This window comes from Bos javanicus, chromosome 18 (genome assembly GCF_032452875.1).
Source record: "Bos javanicus breed banteng chromosome 18, ARS-OSU_banteng_1.0, whole genome shotgun sequence".
Lineage (NCBI taxonomy): Eukaryota > Metazoa > Chordata > Mammalia > Artiodactyla > Bovidae > Bos > Bos javanicus.
Window position 1 is genome coordinate 61,843,649 of NC_083885.1, and position 20,370 is coordinate 61,864,018.

The 20,370-nt window shown below is 51.0% G+C and overlaps 1 protein-coding gene across 1 annotated transcript; it reads left to right on the forward strand.

Annotated features, from left to right (window-relative positions):
* Window positions 1–1,639: 1,639 nt before the first annotated feature.
* On the forward strand, window positions 1,640–19,992 carry CACNG7 (calcium voltage-gated channel auxiliary subunit gamma 7). Its single transcript, XM_061389206.1, has 6 exons — window positions 1,640–1,729; window positions 4,160–4,384; window positions 5,318–5,404; window positions 5,957–6,097; window positions 18,640–18,785; window positions 19,230–19,992. The coding sequence occupies exons 2-6, from the start codon at window positions 4,189–4,191 to the stop codon at window positions 19,485–19,487; spliced, it is 828 nt and encodes a 275-aa protein (XP_061245190.1). The 5' UTR covers window positions 1,640–1,729; window positions 4,160–4,188; the 3' UTR covers window positions 19,488–19,992.
* The last annotated feature ends 378 nt before the right edge of the window (window positions 19,993–20,370 follow it).

Sequence of the window (20,370 nt, forward strand, 5' to 3'; positions counted from 1 at the left end):
AGAGGAGGGAAACGCAGAGACCCATAACGTGAGAGAAGATACCCACAGCATGACAGCAAACAGCAGAGACCCAGAGAAAGCAGAGACACAAAGAGAGGACCAAAGTGGACATGTGAGGGAAGAGGCAGTTGTACGCACAGACAACTGAGCGTGTCAGGCAGAGATCGGGAGCACAGAGACACAAGCACGCACCCATTTGCCCAGAGCAAGGTAAAGCTCCCAGGCACACACAGGACACGCTGAGACCCGGAGGCCGGGAAGTCGGAAGAGGGAGGAGGAAAGGCAGCCCTGCCATTAAGAGACCTTACGACAGAGAAACCTGTGAGCTTAAGGATCCGCGACGTGAGGCGAAGGGCGGACGGACGCACCCTGCGGGCGTCTTTCCCTTGACCCACTTGCGAGTGAGGGGCGTGGAGAGGACAGTCCCAATAGACTACACATCCCAGCAGACCCTGTGGCAGACCCTCCCCCCAGGCGCGGCCCCCGCCGCCGCCAGGACTGATGGGAAGTGTAGTTCCTGGATATGGGGACAGGCCCGTGGAACGGTGTGCTTCTGTCTGCGTTTGGAGGGGACTGAGCCCCAAAGCTTCACAGGCTCCCTCGGGGAGCTCCGGCGTCTCCTCGTCCCCGCAGACTCCTGGGTTCCCGAGACTCGGTCTAGCTGGATGCTGGGGCTCCCCCTGTCTCCCCCCCAGCACAGCCGCGGGGACCCCATCCGTGCCCGCGGCCCCCAACCCTTGGTCCGACCCTCGGCGGGCGGCCTGCCCCTTTAAGAGTGGCCCCGCTGACATCACGGCGGGGGTGGGGGGGTGCTGGCCCGGCTCCCGGCTCCGCGGCGGCTGCAGGACGCGGCTCCGCTCTGCGCCCGCCCGCTGCTCAGGGGACCCCCGGCCCAGGACGCCCCCTCCCGTCTCCTCCAGCCGCCCAGACCCCAGGCTGCGCCCCCACGCCTGGCCAGAGCCCCAGTCTTCTCAAGGGACCCCCAGGACCACCCCTGCTGTCTATCCGTCTCAGGGTCTCTCCTCTCTTTTTCTGCCCCTCTCTCTTTCTCTCCCTCCCTGTCTCTCTCTCTCTCTCTACCTCAAGGTCTCTGGGTCTCAGCATGTCTCCGCCCAAAGGCCTTTGACAGTCTACCTGTCTCTCTCTCTGTGACCTCTCCACTTCCTGGAGCCCAGAATCTCTGAGCCTGGGGGAAGAGGGGGCCTGCCTAGATCCGATTTCTGCCTCTCCATCTCTCTGTCTCTTCCAGGCCATCTCTGTGTCTCTTCTAGTCTCCAGACCCGGGAGTCTCAGAATTTCACAGCCTCCGGGTCTCAGTTCTGGGCAGACTCTCTGCCTCCCCGTGCGCCCCTGCCCCTCTCGGGCTCCCCTGCCTCTGTTTCTATTCTCTCTCGCTCCCTGCCTCCCCCATTCTCAAGGCCCATCTCCCTCCCTCCCCGCATCCAATCCCCCCTCCTCCTTTCCTGCCCCTCCCCTCCTCCGCAGTAGCCAATGAGCGACCGCCGGTCCCAGCTCCCGGCGTCGTCCGCCGAGTGAGGCCGCGGGCGCGGGGGGTGGGGGGTGGGAGGCCGGGAGGGGGCCGGGACGCCGGGCTCCGGGGCGGGGGCGGGGGGCGCGGGCACCGGCGACCCCGGTGGCGGCGGCGGCGGCGGCGGCCGGGGGAAGCCACGGGGCCGGTCATGCGGCTGCGGGGCCCGCGGCCCGGAGCGTCCGCCAAGCCCTGAGCGAGGTGAGCGCGAAGGGAGAGTCCGGGAACCAGGTTGGGGGCGGGGGTGGTCCTCCTGAGGCGACCGGGGGTCTGGACTAAACGGGGCTGAGTGGCTCCTGGGGGTGAGATGCCCGCAATCGGACGCCCGAGTTTGGGGGGCAATGGGCGATGGAGGGACGTTTAGGCCTGAGGAATCCGGGGGTACGGGGTCCGAGGGTCCCAGAACGGGGCAACCATACTCTCAGTGTCCGAACCTCGGAGGCCGTGGGCACGGGAGAGGGTGCGGGCTGGATCCTCGAGGGAGGCGGTCCTGGATGAGGGGGGAGGGCCCGGGCCCGGTAAGGGCCGGCCGTGAGTCTGAGAAGGGGTCCCCGGAAAGAGGTCTCCCCAGGATTGAGGGCCTATGGAGTTTGGACTTGGGGCTTGGAGAATGGGGACCCCCGGGGATCCAAAAGCCTATATCCAGGAAAGGCGGGGATAAAGAAGGATAAGAAGGAGGCTTTGGGCCTGGGGAAGGAGGGGGGGTCCCAAAGGAGGAAGGGTTGGCGGTTGGAGGAGAATGAGGAGATCTGGGCGGGCGGCTGAGAGTGTGGAGGAACCGAGTGATGAGGGAGGGGCGCCCCAAAACGGGAGTGAGAAGGGTGCCGGTGGGCCACGTCCCAGCCGTCTGGATCGGAGGAGCCAGTGGGGGGAGCTGAGGTCAGCTACCTGGGACGGAGGCAGCCCGGGAGACAGGGGTTCTGACGCTGGTTTCTGAGATGAGCGGACAGGAAGGCAAACAGGCAGCTGGCAGTCAAGCCCTGGAGCCATGGGCCGGGGGATGGGAGCAAGCAGGGGTCCGGAGCTCTGCCAGTCTCAGACTCCTGAATCCCTCAGGAGGTGGGGAGCCGGGCAGGTGGGGTGGAGGCCCTAGAGGCTGGGGTTGAGGGGCGGGAGCGCCCAGGCGGGGATGAAGGTCGTCTCAAGCTCCAGAGTTCTTATTGAGGTGGTGTCAAGTTTCCAGAATTTCAATTTCAAGGCTCCAAGAATTCTGGTCAAAGAGAGTGGGGACTCAAGTCCTGGCCGCTTGTTGGTGGAGAGGAGGAGTGCTGGTTAGGGGTCTTAACAGTCACTGTTAAAAAGGTGATGGAGATTGTGGTATTCAGGTAGGTTGAGGGCTCCGGTTGAGAAAAGATGGGGATCACAGTTTGAGTCCCCCAAACCATGAGACTGTGTGGTTTAGGGAGAAGTTCTCAGGAAAGGGTGAGTGTGGTGGCTAAGGGATTAGGAGCACCCTGGAACGAAATCTCCAGATTTAAGATTGGAATTTTGGAGGCCACAGCCATGAACTTGGGAGCACTTTTGTTTTGAAGGTCCAGGGTTAGGGAAAATCTGGGTTCCAGATTGGAGGTTGAAGAGGGTCTATAATTGGAGGTCTTAGTCTGGGGGAGCTGGAGTCCAGACCCTCCGGGAGGGGATTTGGGGATCTTGTAACGAGAATGGGGATTGCAGACTTCCTGATGTGGGTTTTAGAGTTCAGAGCCCTGATTCCTATTGAATGATGGTCACTTGCTCTGAATAGGATACTGAGAGGTGGGGGGGGTGGGATTCCCAGATCATGGTTTGGACATTCTGAAGTCTCTAGCCAAAACCCTGCTCCAGGTCTCTAGGCCCCAATATCCTGTGGGATATTGGAGAACCAGCGGCCTGTGATGGAGTTCTAGCACCCCAGGTTCAGAGGCTTGCAGGGATTTGGGATTGGGGAGGAGGGGCAGTTAATGTTCTGGAATCTTGAATCTGGGTTGTGGTCCACGATTTCAGATTAGGATGCCAAACTGAGGTCAAGGCACCATACCAGGGTTAGAAAGTCAAGGTCTTGGTGTTAGAATTGGACATTAACGGTCAAGAGAAGAGTCCAGGGACTTCTCTGGTGGTCCAGTGGCTAAGACTCTGTGCTCCCAGTGCAGGGGGCCCGGGTTCAATCCCTGGTCAGAGAACTAGAGCCCACGTGCCACAACTAAGTAGTTTGCAAGCTGCAACTAAGACCTAGCTCAGCCAAATATATATATATATATATATTTTTTTTTTTTTTTTTTTTTAAAGAGTCCAACTAAAGAGTCCAACTAGATATGGGAGGCTTAAGGTCAAGGCCAAGGTACAGGGTTAGGGTCCTTGGTTAACGACCCACTTGGGGCATTTCTGGTTCCCATTAAGAGCCCAAAAGAAAGGGGTCAGGGTGTCAGGTTTGGGCATGGAGTGAGGATTGGTGGCCTAGGTTAGGATTTCTAGACAAGTTACCAGTCCAAATCCAGGCTGGAGTCACGGGTCAGGACCCAGGGGGCAGATAGGAGAGAGTTCCTTTCGGGGGGTTGCTGGTTCTGGCCCAGGGCTGGTGTCCCCCGTGGCTGCATGCAGTCTGGGGGACCCCAGTGGCCCCAGCGGGGCTCTCCACTGGAGCTCCCGGTCCTTCAGGCCCCGCAGGGCGCCCCCCGCCGCTGAGGATGAGTCACTGCAGCAGCCGCGCCCTGACCCTGCTGAGCAGCGTGTTTGGTGCGTGCGGCCTGCTGCTCGTGGGCATCGCCGTCAGCACAGACTACTGGCTGTACATGGAGGAGGGAACCGTGCTGCCGCAGAACCAGACCACCGAGGTCAAGATGGCGCTGCACGCTGGCCTGTGGCGCGTCTGCTTCTTTGCAGGTACAGGCCTCACCTGCCCACCAGTCAACTGTCCCTGCCTTTGCGTGGCACCCGAGAGTCCTCATCCATAGTCCCCTCCCATGGGTGCCCGAAACCCAGAAATCAACCCCGTGTCTCTCCTGGACAGTCACATGTCTACCTGGAGATTCCATTTCTAAGGTTTGCCAGGTGGCCGCATTGCAGAAAGAATCCGCCCGCCAGTGCAGGGAGACGCAAGAGACGCGCGCGGGTTTGATCCCTGGGTCGGGAAGGTCCCCTGGAGAAGGAAATGACAACCCACTCCAGGATTCTTGCCTGGAGGATCCCATGGACAGAGGAACCTGGAGGGCTACAGTCCACAGTGTTGCAAAGAGTCAGACACGACTAAGCAGTGGAGCGCGCACACACACACACACACACACACACACACACACTCAATTTCTAGCACTGTAGTCCTTGGATCTAAGAACCCCAACGATCATACAATCTCCAGGTCCCTAATCCCCAGCAACCCCCTGGAGCCCCCAGACCCAGAGAAACAGTAATCCTAGTTCAGAACTTGTCTCCTAGACAGTTCCAGTGTTGAATGGGAAGGATAAACAATATCTGTGCCTCCCAGCTACTATGGACATCGCTCCTTCTAGGAATCCTTTCCCACCTCAACCCCTAGACCTTTCCCTCTTTAGGGATCCAAGAGACCTGGCCCATAACCCCTTCTTACTTGAGACTCTGGCTTCCGGCTTATCTTCCTCCATCCAACGGTCTCTAGGGCAGCTTGCAATAGGAGCTGACAGACTCCTGCCCACACCCTTCTGTAACCCCCTAAGAGGAGCACAAACCTAGTACAGAGTAACACAGAGTAGCCAGACACTAATCCCCAGGTCGTTCCCATCCTGGGGTCTTTTGACTGTGCGTCCTGCCCCTGACCGCCCTGCCTTCTTATCTTCCCCCCAGGCCGGGAAAAGGGTCGCTGCGTGGCCTCAGAATATTTCCTTGAACCGGAGATCAACTTGGTGACGGAAAACACGGAGAATATTCTGAGTGAGGGGAAGCACGGGGCTGGGAGGGTTAGGCAACCAAGGGGCAGGGTGACAGGGCGGGTCCTGGGGAAAAGGGCAGGCCAGTTGGCGCTAGTGGTAAAGAACCCGCCTGCCAATGCAGGAGACTTAGAGATGTGGGTTCATTCCCTGGGTTGGGAAGATCCCCTGGAGGAGGAAATGGCAACCCGCTCCAGTATTCTTGCCTGGGAAATCCTTTGGACGGAGAAGCCTGGCAGGCTACAACCCATGGGGTCGCATAGAGTTGCGCACACAAGAGAAGGGATGAAGTGGAAGGGAAGGCGTGCAGGCTTGAAAGCAGGCAGAGTAGGTGCGTGAGGAGGTGGGGCCAGGTTGAAGGGGCGGAGCCCGGGAGTGGGTGGAGTCAGGAGCTAAGGGGTGGGGTCAAGCCAAGGAGGTGTGGTCTGGGTGAGGGGGCGGGGCCAGCAGTGGAAGTTTCACAAAAGGGCGTGGGGCTGCAGAGATGAGGAGGATTCAGAGGCAACCCGCAGAGAGTCCCTCCTCACTTCTGTCTTTCTTCCTACCCCTCCCCCAGAGACAGTGCGCACAGCCACCCCCTTCCCTATGGTCAGCCTCTTCCTTGTGTTCACCGCCTTCGTCATCAGCAACATTGGCCACATCCGCCCGCAGAGGACCATTCTGGCCTTCGTTTCCGGCATCTTCTTCATCCTCTCGGGTAAGCCCAAGGAAAGGACTGACAGGCTGCAGGACCATTTCAGGTACCAGGAACCTGGGGCTCCTCTTCCAATAAGACCACCACTTCCTTGCTGGGTAACCCTGAAGGAATTGCAGAACCTCTCCAAGCCCCACTTTGCTACTCTGTGGAATGGAGCATTTCTCAGCGAGCGCTTCTTGGGTGCTAACTGGGTGCCAGGCTCTGTTCTGATACAACCACCTTGTGAGGCAAATGCTATTAATAACCCCATTTTACAGTTATGGAAACAAACACTCAGCAGAATGAAGTCAGGGCCATACAACCAGTGAGAGACAGAGATGGGACTCAACCACACACATTTCGCCTCCAGAGGCTGTATTTTTAACCACTCCTGATATTTTAGCAATTAACAGTTTGCAAGGCTCTTTATGTTCTGTGCAACGTATTACTGGAACATTTTTCAAACAGAAAAGTCGAAAGAACCCTGTACCCACCACTTAGAGTTGATCATTACCATGTCACGGGATTTGCTTTATCCTGTATCTGTCCATCTATCTATCTTTCTACCCATCCATTCGTCTATTTTATTATCATTTAAAAATGAATTTCAGGGACTTCCCTGGTGGTCCAGTGGCTATAACTCCATGCTTCCAATGCAGAGGGCCCCAGGTTCAATCCTGGTCAGGGAACTAGATCCCACATGCTGCAATTGAGATCTTATGCAGACAAATAAATAAACATTTTTAAAAAATGAATTTCAGAGCAAGCTGCAGGCATCAGTACACTTGACTCTAGATTCTTTACCATGCCTGTCATTAGCTAGAGTTCAATGTTTCTTTATAGTTATCTTTTCTTTTGAGATCTAAGTCTCTTTAGCATGAGCAATCTCATAAACTTCTCATAGCATCTCTGTCCGGGAGTTATTATTAGAACTAGTTTGATAAAATAGGGATACCGGGTCTCGAAATTGTGCAGGGAGTTGCCTGAGATACCAGTGTAAGCTGGTTCCCCAGGGACTCAAGTGTCCTGAGCTCCAGAGGAGAGCTCTTTCTGAAGTGTTCCCCTCCTCCAAATTTTAGTTCGGTCCAGTCCAATTCAGTCTAACTCAGCTCAGGTCAGGTCACTTCTGCTCTGACATACTTAACTCCATCCATCTGGCCCAACTGACCCCAATCTATTCTGACTCAGTTCTTTAGTTCAATTCGAATTACTTCAACATGATTTAATTAAACTCCGTTGGGGCCCTTTTAATTCAGTTGATATTTTATGAACAAAGCCTGCTGTACGTCTCACTCCCGTTACATCCCCTGGGGCCTGCACTCGGCCACCTCTTTGGAGTCGGCTCTGCAGATGATTGGAGATGGGTCTTCAAAAATCCCCTCCCCCAGTCTCCTCCCTACTCCTCACCCAGCTTTCTCTGGGCTAAACCTCCCCCATGCCTCCAACCTAACCTGACAAGACCTCTTCCCCAGGAAAGCAGGGTGCAACCTCCGTGCAAACTTGAATCACAGCATGCGGAGCCAGACACCAAGCTAAAATAAGACATGTATCATATCACCATTTCAGAGTGTCAGATGGAAAAATTGTAGCCTAGAGAGACAGAAAGTGGGGCAAGGGTAGGGAGCATGGGGACTTTGATTCAACCCACCTGAAATGCTCGAAGGAAAATCCTATTGTTTGTGATTTACAGAAGTGGAAACCAAAGAGGCGATAAAGCTGATAAATGACAGTGCTGGCACTAGAATCAAGGGTGTTCTCCTCCCCAAAGCCATGCTTATGCCAATGCCTCAGGACCTGACTCCCCAAGGTCAAGTTAAGGATCAGTTGGTGCCGTCACGGCTGGAAATCAGGCCTCTGATGTAACAATAGAGTAATTTAGGGGGATCGAACCCCACTTCCTGAACTTCATTTCATAGACTATGATCTATGCACCCTACCCAAGGTAGCCAAGGTTGCAGCCTGTAGCAGCTGAAGGTTCATGCTGCTATGAACCTAGAAAGACCTGGGTTAAAATCCTGACACTTACTGTGTGAGCTGCAGCCTTCCTTTCTGGAGCTGTTGACTGGGCAACCTTGGTCAGGGGTGGGAAAACTTTTTGCTCAGGGCCAGACAGTAAATAGTCTAGGCTTTGTTGGCGTGCCAAAGCAACCAGAGGGGAAGCAGTGGGCCTAGCTGTGTTCCAGTAATCCTATTTAAAGAGCCTGAAATTTGAATTCAATATAGTTTTCATGGACCATGAGATTTTATTCTTCTTTTGTCTTTTTTTTTTTTCCTGACCATTAAAAAAAATGTAAAAACCACACTTCGTTTGCAAACTGTACACAAACAGGCAGTGGGACCAACAGTAGTTTTCCGACCCCTGGTCTAGATCACGGATGTGAAGGCCCAACCCAGGGCCTGGTTTATAGCAGTAAGTGCTCAGCACGTGGTAGTTTTAAATAAATAAACGCACGCTCACATATGTACATGAATAGTAGTAGTAGCAACAGCAACCATAATAGAAAACAGTTAATTGAGTGCCACGGTTTGGGGAAGTTTTAAGTGCTTTGTGCAAATTATTTCTTTTTCTTCACCTCCTAAGGCAGATGCTATTTTTATTCCCATTTTCCATTTGGGGAAACGGAAAGCACTCAGAAGTTGAGCTGCTCCACAGTAGAAGCAGGATTCCAGACCGGTCTTTCACTCTGGCATTCTACTGCCCCACCACAATTACAAGTCATAAAGACAAAGGGGATTAAAAGAGAGGAAAGGCTGGGGAACTTCCCTGGTTGTCCAGTGGCTAAGACTCTACAGTCCCAGTGCTGGGGGCCCAGGGTTCCATCCCTGGTCAGGGAATTAGATCCCACATGTACATCTGAGACCCAGCTAGCAAAAGAAAGAAAGAAAGGAAAGGGTGGACATAGTACCAGTGTTTTAGATCTTGGAGTGGAATGTAGTAGTGCAACCATCTCGTGTTCCCAATGAGGAAACTCAGACTTAGAAAGAGGCAAGCGTTGACCAAGGTCTGGTAAATGGTGAGGTAACAGTTTTGGAGAAAGTGGCGGGAGGGCTTGGGAGGGAAAGGGATAGGGTGTCGATGATCCCTCAGGGACCTGTTTTGGGAATGGACTAAAAGGAAAGAGATTGGAAAGCGAGGAGGCTTATGCAGTAGTCCAGGCAGAAGCGGATAAGGTTCTAGCTGGGGAGGGAGATGGGAGGGTAAAGGTGACTGGATGGCTTTGAGAAAGAAGGATGTTGACAGAAGAATCAATAGAACCAGATGACTGACTGGGTGTGATTGGTGAGAGTAGGGGGAGGAGGCTGGAGTGACATTGGCTTTCTTTTTCCAGGTCAGATGAGGCAAGCTTCCCGCGCCTGGCTCACATTAACCCCTGCTCCTCAAACATGTTCCATGTGTCTGCTCTTTCATTCACTCACTCATCAAACAGTTGCAGAAACATCTTCTACGCCATGCCCTTACTGAGCACTGGTGACATGCTGAATCTTAAATGGCAATCTTCATGCAGTCAGCCACAAAACAGCTCCCAGCTACATGCCCTTCGATGCTGGTCACACAACACTTAAATCCCTTCAGGGTCTCGATGCATTTCCATTGCACTTAGAATACATCCCAACTCCTCACGCTGATTTACAAGGTCTTACATGATTTGGCTACTGCTCAGACTTCTGGTCTCATTTTTCCTAACTCACTAACACTCTCTCCGTTGCTGCATCGCCCTTGAAAATGCTAATCTCAACCTCACTTTTACAATCATTAACCCTCCATGCTTGGAAGTCTCTTTCTCCTAATTCCCCAACTTTTCCTCTTCAGATTTTCTTTCTCTGACAATGGTATCCAAGGTTGCTTTGCCCCCACTACACTACCCATCACCTTCCCTATTTGATATTTGCTTCATAGCACTTATTGCTAGCGTCATCTTATTCCTTTTCTGCCTCCTTCTTCCAGAATGTAAACTCCAAAAGACAGGAAGGGACTTCCCTGGTGATCCAGTGGCTAAGACGTTACACTCCCGGTGCAGGGGGCCTGGGTTTGATCCTTGTCCAGGGAACTAGATCTCACACGCTGCAACTAAGGAAAGAGCCCCAGTGCCACAACTAAGACCCAGCGCAGCCAAATGAATAGATAAATAAAAGGCAGAGACGTGCTCATGCTTATATCTTCAGAGCCTAGATGAGTTGCTGGTACAAAGTTCCACAATGAAGTATTGGTAGAAGAGATCCCTGATAAAGAAAGTTCAAGGCATTCTGAGAAAAGGGAAGCTGCTTTAAGCAGACAGAGTAGGATGCTGGAGAGGGTGGGAGTGACCAGAATTTCAAGAGCAGGTGACATCTAAATTGATGCAGAAAGGGCGAGGGGGAGCTTTTCAAGTAAAGAAAGAAAAGTGCCTGGTACAGACATGCATTTCACAGCGTGTGTTAAGACTCCAGAAAGCGGTAAGACTGAGGTAGCCGCCCATGTAGCTCTCCATGGTCCTGAAATTCTTTGTTCTAAATCCAGGTTGTTACTATTCAGCTTGGAATGTAGGTGATTCTTGCCTTCTGTGCTCTAAGAATTCTGAAGCAGATGTAGTGGAGTGGGGGGAGAGAAGACTGTATTACAGAGAAAGGGCGAGGGATGGGAGAGAGAGAAAAGGGGAGGAGAAAAAAGAGAAAAGAAGGTTATTTTTAGAGAACCACAGTTGCCATAAAATGCCCAGGAAGGAGAAAGAATGACAAGAACAGCTTCTGACATTGTGTTTAGATAACTTTCAATCACTAAAAACAAAAACAAGAGCAAAAGCAATAACAAAAAGCTCCTTCTCTTGAGAAACATTTGTTCCCTTCTCATCAACCCTGCTCCTGACTCTCTGTAGGGAGAATGTCTTTTAGAACTGAAATAAGAAACAGGGACTTGAGTGAGGCAGGAGTGGTTGGCAGGCTTTCAGATCAAAAAGAGCTTGGGTAATCAGACTGAGGAATGAATACTTTCTCCCATGGATCCTAGAGCACCGAGAAAGTATTTTGACAAGAGAAGGACAGAGTCTGATATAGGTTTTATTTAATTATTTAGGCCAGGGATGGAACCCAGGCAACTTGCAGTGGTAGGGCAGAATCCTAACCACTGGACTGCTAGGGACCTCCCTGGTAGGGGTTTTTAGAAAGAGCCAGTATCTGAAACAAAACAAAAACATACAGGACTTCCCTGGTGGTCCAGAGGTTAAGACTCCACCCCCCAATGCAAGGCATGTGGGATCCATCCCTAGTTGGGGAACTAAGATCCCACATGCCTCGAAGTGTGGCAAAAATAAGAAAAGAAAGAAACAACAGTATCTAAAATAGGGAGACAGGTTTGAAGGCAACGGGACAGGCACAGGGAATAAGCCTCAGCTGGATTAGAGGACTTGGGGGCGTAAAAGGGATTTTAGATTTATGAGAGATTTAGGAAGGAAAATAGACATGACTTGATGACTGACCATCCTTCTTGGATGAGGGGGGTGGGGTTAAAAGGACTCCCCTGGGCTTCCCGGGTGGCACTAGTGGTAAAGAACCCGCCTGCCAATGCAGGTAGATGGAAGAGACGCGTGTTCAATCCATGGGTCGGGAAGATCCCCTGGAGAAGGAAATGGCAACCCAGTCCAGTATCCTTGCCTGGAGAATCCCAGGGACAGAGGAACCCAGTGGGCTACAGTCCACGGGGTCTCACCGAGTTGGACACGACTGTAGCAACTGAGCACACAAGCACTCTGTTTTAACTTTACCACTTGAAAGTCAGTTGCAGGCATCACTAAGCATTTTAATATGCATCTCTTAACAGTGATGGCATTTTTCTACATAACTACAAGACCATTATTAAACCTAGAAATTTTACAAAAGTCCATACCATAATCCATTCCATTTTCAAACTGTCCTAGTCATTCTAAGAATGCCTTTTATAGCTTTTCCCCCAGAAGCAGGATTCAATCTAAGTTTATGCACTGCATTTAGTTAATTTCTCTTTTAGTCTAGACTAGTTCCCGTACTATATTTTTTACAACACTGACTTTTAAAATATATTTCATTATGAAAATATAGAAAGGATAGTATAGTGTGCCATGTACCCTTCACTCAGTTTCAACAATTATCAACATATGGTGAGTCTTTTTTTAGTCAAACTTGCCATATCTCCCTTCTGCACTTCACTACAGAATTTTAAAGTCAGTCTCCAGCATTAAATCATCTTATCCACTAATATTTCAGCATATCTCTGAGAAATTAGTACTTTGTTATTTAATATAGCCACAGTGCCATTATCTGCCCAAATAATGAAGAATAGCTGCTTAATATAAATTAATATCTAGCCAGAGTTCAACTTCCCCACTTGTCTCATAAATGCCTTTTTAAAAATTTTTACAATTAGTGTGTTGGAAACCAGGATCCAAATTCCACTGTGCATTTAGTTGATAGATCTCTGAAGCCTCTTTTAATCTCTAATAGTCCCTCTCCTTCTGTTTTTTTCTTGCCAGTCATTTGAAGACATCTAGTCATTTGCCTCATATAATCTCCACACTTTTGATCTTTCTGTTGTGTCTTTGTGTTGTGATTTTAATATATCCATCCACTCTGTGTTTTCCTATAAAATTGTAGATCAGATCCAGGTTTGACTTTGGGAGTGGGGGGGCAAAAATACCTCATAGATAGGTGGTGTTATTAAGTCCTATTGCATTGCATCAGGAGACATAATACTATCTGTTTGCCTCTCTTTTTGAGATGTTAAGATTAATCACTGGCTTAAGTATTATAACTTGGCTCCTACCATTGTCCTTTTGAAATCTACAAGACAGGATGTCCTGTAGAACACCCCACATCCTGCATCTGTTGGATTGTTTCCTCGTGGCATCATTTGACTTCTTCCTCTTCCTTTGTATTTTCTGTAACCGGCAGTTATGTTCAAGGTAGAGACTTGATTAGATTCTAGTTAAATAGGTTTGGTAAGATTTAGAAGTGGTGCCGTATTCTTTATAGCCCATCACTTCAGGTAGCAAATGTCAAGTTGTTCCCACCAAGAGTGGGAAAATGTTTAACCCCTTGGTAAAGGGGGTGATCATTAGAGCTCTCCATTGGAAAGGCACATTTTTCTCTTTATGATGAGTAAACCATTTGCAGGGTAACACTTTTGAATTTTTTATTTTATTTTTAAACTTTACATAATTGTATTAGTTTTGCCAAATATCAAAATGAATCCGCCACAGGTATACATGTGTTCCCCATCCTGAACCCTCCTCCCTCCTCCCTCCCCATACCCTCCCTCTGGGTCGTCCCAGTGCACCAGCCCCAAGCATCCAGTATCGTGTATCGAACCTGGACTGGCAACTCGTTTCTTACATGATATTTTACATGTTTCAATGTCATTCTCTCAAATCTTCCCACCCTCTCCCTCTCCCACAGAGTCCATAAGACTGTTCTATACATCAGTGTCTCTTTTGCTGTCTCGTACACCAGGTTCTTGTTACCATCTTTCTAAATTCCATATATATGCGTTAGTATACTGTATTTATGTTTTTCCTTCTGGCTTACTTCACTCTGTATAATAGGCTCCAGTTTCATCCACCTCATTAGAACTGATTCAAATGTATTCTTTTTAATGGCCGAGTAATACTCCATTGTGTATATGTACCATGGCTTTCTTATCCATTCATCTGCTGATGGACATCTAGGTTGCTTCCATGTCCTGGCTATTATAAACAGTGCTGCGATGAACATTGGGGTACACGTGTCTCTTTCCCTTCTGGTTTCCTCAGTGTGTATGCCCAGCAGTGGGATTGCTGGATCATAAGGCAGTTCTATTTCCAGTTTTTTAAGGAATCTCCACACTGTTCTCCATAGTGGCTGTACTAGTTTGCATTCCCACCAACAGTGTAAGAGGGTTCCCTTTTCTCCACACCCTCTCCAGCATTTATTATTTGTAGACTTTCGGGTAACACTTTTGAATCTTCAGGGAGTGGAATTCCTGTTTGGTGATGCCTATTTTATTTAAAATTTGTTGTTTTGGCAAATTTTTAAACGTACAGAAAAGTTGCAAGAACAGCACAAAGAATTCTCATGTTTTTCACCTGGACCAATTTTTAACACTTTGCCACCTTTGTCTTTTTCTCTATCTTATGTGTATATAAGTCAGTTCAGTTCAGTCACTTAGTCGTGTCTGACTCTTTTTGACCCCGTGGACTGCAGCACGCCAGGCTTGCCTGTCCATCACCAACTCCCAGAGTTTACTCAAACTCATGTCCATGGAGTCTGTGATGCCATCCAGCCATCTCATCCTCTGTCGTCCCCTTCTCCTCCTGCTCTCAATCTTTCCCAGCATCAGGGTTTTTTCCAGTGAGTCAGTTCTTCGCATCACGTGGCCAAAGTATTAGAGTATATGTGTGTATATGGGTATATATCTATATATTATTAATACATTATATTATCATAGATAACCACTTGAACATAAATTGCAAACACCTCACCCTTTTAAATATTTTTTAATTTTTACAATGTTGTGTTGGTTTCTGCCATACAGCAACGACAATCAGCCATAATTACACATATATCCCCTCCCTTCTGAGCTTCCCTCCTCTCCCCTCATCCCATCCCTCTAGGTCATCCCAGAGCACCCAGGGCCCCCTGTGCCACACAGCATCTTCTCACCAACTATCCATTTGACACAACTAGAAACACTTCACTCTTAAATAAATCAGATCAGATATCTCCTAAGGTCAAGTATATTTCCTTTCCTAAGCATAGCACCATCATCCAATTCAGGAAGTTGAACATTAATACAATTTTACAGCTAATACACAATCCGTATTCAAATTTCATCAATTGTCTGCACTCTGCCCTTTTTGATATTTTAAACATTTTTGGCCGCTCTCAGTCTTGGCTGCCGCTGGCAGGCTTTCTCTAGCTATGGCAAGCCAGGGCTCCTCACTAGGTGCGGTGCACAGACCTCTCATCGCCGGGGCGTCCCCTGTTTCGGAGCATGCGCTCTAGACTCTCAGGCTTCTGTAGTTGTGATGCACGGGCTTAGTTGCCCCACAGCACCCACACTCCTTTTTTTCCCCCATTGGCTGCACCCCGGGGCCTGTGGGATCCCAGTCCCCTGACCAGGGATCGAACCCAAACTCCCTGCAGTGGAAGCGCAGAGTCTTAACCACTGGACCATCAGGGAAGTCCCCACACTGCCTTTTATAGTCCGTTTTTCCCCTGATTTGGGATCCAGGCTAGGATTCCCCTCTGCATTTCCTTGATGTGTCTCTTTCGTCTCCTTTCATCTTTTATATAGTTCCTATGCCTTAAAAAAAAATCTTTCATGTTGACGTTTATTTTTGAAGAACGCAGCCGGTGTTTGTAAAACGCCCCACATTTTCTCCTGGAGTGGATCCAGGTTACACATTTCCAGCAGGGACACTGCATAAATGAAATAGTGGCGCGATCCCATCAGGAGGTCGGGGTGTCCGTTTGTCCCACTGTTGGTGATGTTAGCTTCAGGTACTTGGTTCAAAGGGTATCTTTCAGGCTCCTTTATGATATTTCCAAAGTATCTTTGTAATGCATAGATATTCCACGAGAAGATTATGTCATTCAGTGTTTTAACGACCACTGATGATGCTTGCCTGCATCCTAATATCATTGTGTGCGTGCGTGCTAAGTCGCTTCAGTCATGTCTGAATCTTGGTGACCCTATGGGCTGTAGCTGTTGCTGGGCACAGGCTTTCACTAGTTGCAATGAGTGGGTGCTCCACTCTAGTTGTGCTGCTCAGGCTTGTCACAGTGGTGGTTCTCTTGTGCAGAGCACGCACTCTGGGGCCTGGACTCAGTAGTCATGGCGCACAGGCTTAGTTGCCCCGTGGCATGTGGAATCTTCCCAGGTCAGGGACCAAACCTGTGTCACCTGCATGGGCAGGCAGAGTCTTCACCACTAAGCCCCCAGGGAAGTCCTGATCTACTTTCTCTGTCTATGGATTTGCCTGTTTTGGACATTTCCTATAAATGGAAGCGTACAATATGTGGTCTTCTGCATCTAGCTTCTTTCACTTAGCATATTTTCTAGGTTCCACCATGTGGCAGTATAAATCAGCACTTCATTCCTTTTTTTGGCTGAATACTATTCCTTTATATGGCTATACCACATTTTGTTTATCCATGCAGTTGATAGACGTTTGGGCTGTTTCCACGTTTTGGCTATTATGAATAATGCTGCTGCAAACATTCCTGCACAAGTTTTTGTGTGAGCATATGTTTCCAGTTCTCTCAGCTAAATACCTAGGAGTGGAATCGCTGGGTCATATGGTAATTCTATCTTTAACGCTTTGAGGAACTGCCAAATGAAATTCCAATACTTTTTACATGCCATAAAATACTCTTCTTTTGATTTTTTTTCAACCACTTAATCATGTAAAAGTCATTCTTAGCTGGTAGACCATACAGAAACAGGAGGTGGGCTGGATTTAGCCCTGGGTCGGGGTCGGGGTGGGGGGTCGTTTTTTGCTAACCCCTTTCGTAGGCAATGGGAGGAATTCAGATTTATTCTGGGTGATGGGCACACAGATATTTGTTTGTGTAATAGGATTCTAGGGGAAGGTGCTAATGAGGATTATGGAGATTAATTTAGGGCTGGGGATTTTACTGATTCCTTAAGCCACCTTTAACGGATTCCTATGTGGCACAGCAGTAGAGAATCCACCTGCCAAGGCAGGAGACACAGGAGACATGAGTTCAATCCCTGGGTCAGGAAGATCCCCTGGTAATGGCAACCCATTCCACCATTCTTGCCTGGAAAATCCCATGGACAGAGGAGTCTGGTGGGCTACAGGGTTGCCAAGAGTGAGACACAACTGAGCACACACCCATTGCAAGCCACCCTTGTGCTACTGTTTAAAAGAAAGTTCACCTTGGGGCTTCCCTGGTGGTCAAATGGTTGACTCCAAGTTCCAATGTACAGGGCATGGGTGCAATCCCTGGTCAGGGAACTAAGATCCCCCATGCTGCTCATATAAAATATATATGTTTATTTTATATACATATATATGTTAGAAAAAGAAAGTTCAGCTTGAGGAAGTGAGACTTGCCTCTTAAAAATTCTCAAATGAGACTTCTTCTCTCCATTTTCTCCCTGTACCTCGGTATCCTCAACTCTAAACAGAGATAAAAGTGGTACCTACTTGAAAGTGTTATTGTGAAGTTTGAATGAGTTAATGCATATAAGACACTTAGAATGGTGCCTGGCACAGAGCAAGACCTACACAAGCAGCTGCTATCATTGTTGTTGATGTTATTATCTATACAGCCTTAGTTCTGCTTCATCCTCCTCAGCCTTGGGCCTATCACAGCTCCAGCATTTCTCCCCTCCAGTCCCTTCCCACAACCCATCAGCCCCCAAAGGATCTTCTAACACTGCAGTCTGGCCCTGTCCTCCCTCTGTTCCCAACATTCCATGGCTCCCTAGTGCCCTTGCCATCAATGCCAAGCTCCTCAGACTGGCACTTGAGGCTCATCATGGCAATGCCCCTGCCCAACCTTCTCTGGCTTCCTTTCTGGTGGCTGTGGGCCATGTTTGTGAGCTGCATGGATGGATCAGTTCAGCATTCCCCCTCTAATTCTGGTTGGAACAATGCCAGTCCCTCTGCCGTGCATGGCGTGGTATTCCTGCATTCTTCCCTGGGCCTCATCCTTTGAGACTTAGGACAAAACGCAGCTTCCGGGAAACTTTTCTTGACTCCCTCCACCCCTGGCCCAGGTGGCTTTGGCGCCTTTTCTGGACCCATGGAACTTTATGCTACTATTTCATCTGCAAAATTTTTTTAATTAATTTTTCTGGTGCACCACACAGTATGTGAGATCTTTGTTCTCTGACCAGGGATCAAACCAGCACCCCCTGCAACGGAAGTTGGGAGTCTTCACCACTGGACCGCTAGGGTAGTCCCTGTGCTACCATTTCCCTTACAGTACTGTCACCATGGATGTGACTGCTGACCAGTGTCCATATTTGCCTTCCCCAACTGCACTGTGAGCCCCTGGATGGCAGATTAGGGATGCAGGGGTGGGGGGAAGGAGGAGGAGGCTGTTGATTTACCTCTAGACTCCCTGCACCCAGCCCAGGACGAGCCCCCAAGGGACTTCAATTGATGGGAGCTTCCCAGGTAGCTCAGAGTGTAAAGAATCCACCTGCAATGCAGCAGACCCCGGCTCAAGAAATTCCCCTGGAGAAGGGATAGGCTACCCACTCCAGTAGTCTTGGGCTTCCCTGGTGGTTCAGACAGTAAAGAATCCACCTGCAATGTGGGAGACCTGGGTTCCATCCCTGAGTTGGGATGATCCTCTGGATGGGGGCATGGCAACCTACTCCAGGATTCTTGTCTGGAGAATCCCCACGGACAGAGGAGCCTGGCGGGCAACAATCCATGGGGTCGCAAAGAGTCGGACACAACTGAGTGACTAAGCACAGCACAGTCCAGGATAGAATGGGTGGGGGGTGGGAGGAGAAGATGGCAGTGGGAGGCAGGGGCCTGGGGCTGGGGAAAGGGGTCTGCTGCTAGTGCACCAAGGGCATCCCTCTACTCCCCCAGGCCTCTCCTTGGTGGTGGGCTTGGTTCTTTACATTTCCAGCATCAACGACGAGGTCATGAACAGGCCCAGCAGCTCGGAGCAGTATTTCCACTATCGCTACGGGTGGTCTTTTGCCTTCGCTGCATCCTCCTTCCTACTCAAAGAGGTGATGTCTGTGGGGCCCAGACTTCAGAGTTTTGAATGGGGACCGGTGGCAGGGGCGTGTGTGATTCCTGGGTCCACGGGGAAGAGGAGGCTGTGGGTTAGACTGTGGATTAAAAGGAGGTGGTGGCTGAGGTCCTAGCCCCCAGGTCCTGGAGGAGGAGGGTCTGGGAGCTCCAACTCCTGGGGTCCCAGGGGAGAAGGGGGGGCCCTGGACTCCCAGACCTCTGGAGGATGAAGCCGGGGACTCTAACTCCTGGGATGGGGGGGCGGGGGGAGGGGCTGTGGGAAGGGAGGAGGAGGCCAGGCCCCTAATCCCCGGCTTTTGGGAAAGGAGGAAGCTGGAGGCCTGGAATCCCGGGTCCTGGGAGAGCGGGGCCGGCGGGCCTGGCCTTGGGGCGGCGCTCCCGGGCCCAGCCGCGGGGACTCTGGTCTTGCCTTGGCGCAGGGAGCCGGCGTGATGTCCGTGTACTTGTTCACCAAACGCTACGCGGAGGAGGAGATGTACCGCCCGCACCCGGCCTTCTACCGCCCGCGTCTCAGCGACTGCTCCGACTACTCGGGCCAGTTTCTGCAGCCCGAGGCGTGGCGCCGTGGCCGCAGCCCCTCCGACATCTCCAGCGACGTGTCTATACAGATGACGCAGAACTACCCTCCCGCCATCAAGTACCCCGACCACCTCCACATCTCCACCTCGCCCTGTTGAGGCCCCGCCCCCGGAGCGCCCTGCCTCTTCTTCCTCTTCCTCCTCCTCCTCCTCCTCCTCCTCCTCACGGGTCTCGTCGCCACCGCGGCTCCAGAGCAAGTCCCGGGGACACCTTGTCCCCCGGGGAAGAAACAGAGCGCGTTAGCCCTGCCCCGCCCCCGCCGTAGCCCCGCCCTCTTTCCACTTCCAGACTCCTCCTCCTCCTGGAAGACACGCCCTTTCCCTTAGGCCCCGCCCCCCAGCCAAAAGACTCCCAGGTCCCGGGTTCTTCGCGTGCAGCGGCTGAGCGCGTCCACCTCCGTGCAAACCGCACCAGTTACCTTTCGCCTCGGCCGGGGGCTCTGGGCTGGAGAGTAGGTTCCGGCAGCCGCCAGGAATGCCAAACATCCTCTTCTCTCTGCCTCGGCTAGCCTCTTACTTGGCCCAGTCTCACCTCCAGACCTTCATGGTCCTTGCGTGCAATGAGTGCAGAGGGGGAGGCCCTTCTTACTCTACCCCACACCCCTACCCCATCTCTAGTATGGGGATGGTTAACCATAACCGGGTATGGTTAACCTGGCCTCCCCCGCCCCCCTCCCCACACACGGGAGACCCCGTTCTGTCTCACCTGCTGGACACGTCTCAGCCTTCTGAAGGCTACCTGCCTTTTCAAGGGCGCTCTTTAACGAATTTTCTCGCTCTCTCTCAGCTGACCTTGGCTTCTTTTTTCTTCCTCTTCCTGCCCTGTCTCCTGGCCTCCTCACCACCCGCTCATCCAAAGCCCCCCTAGGTGTATCCAGCCCCCACACACCACGCGACAAGAATGGAGACCCTAGGGTGGAGGAAAGTCCTCCACGCCAATTCCACGCCTGTGCTCGCCTCTCCCCCCTCGAGGCCCCGTCGT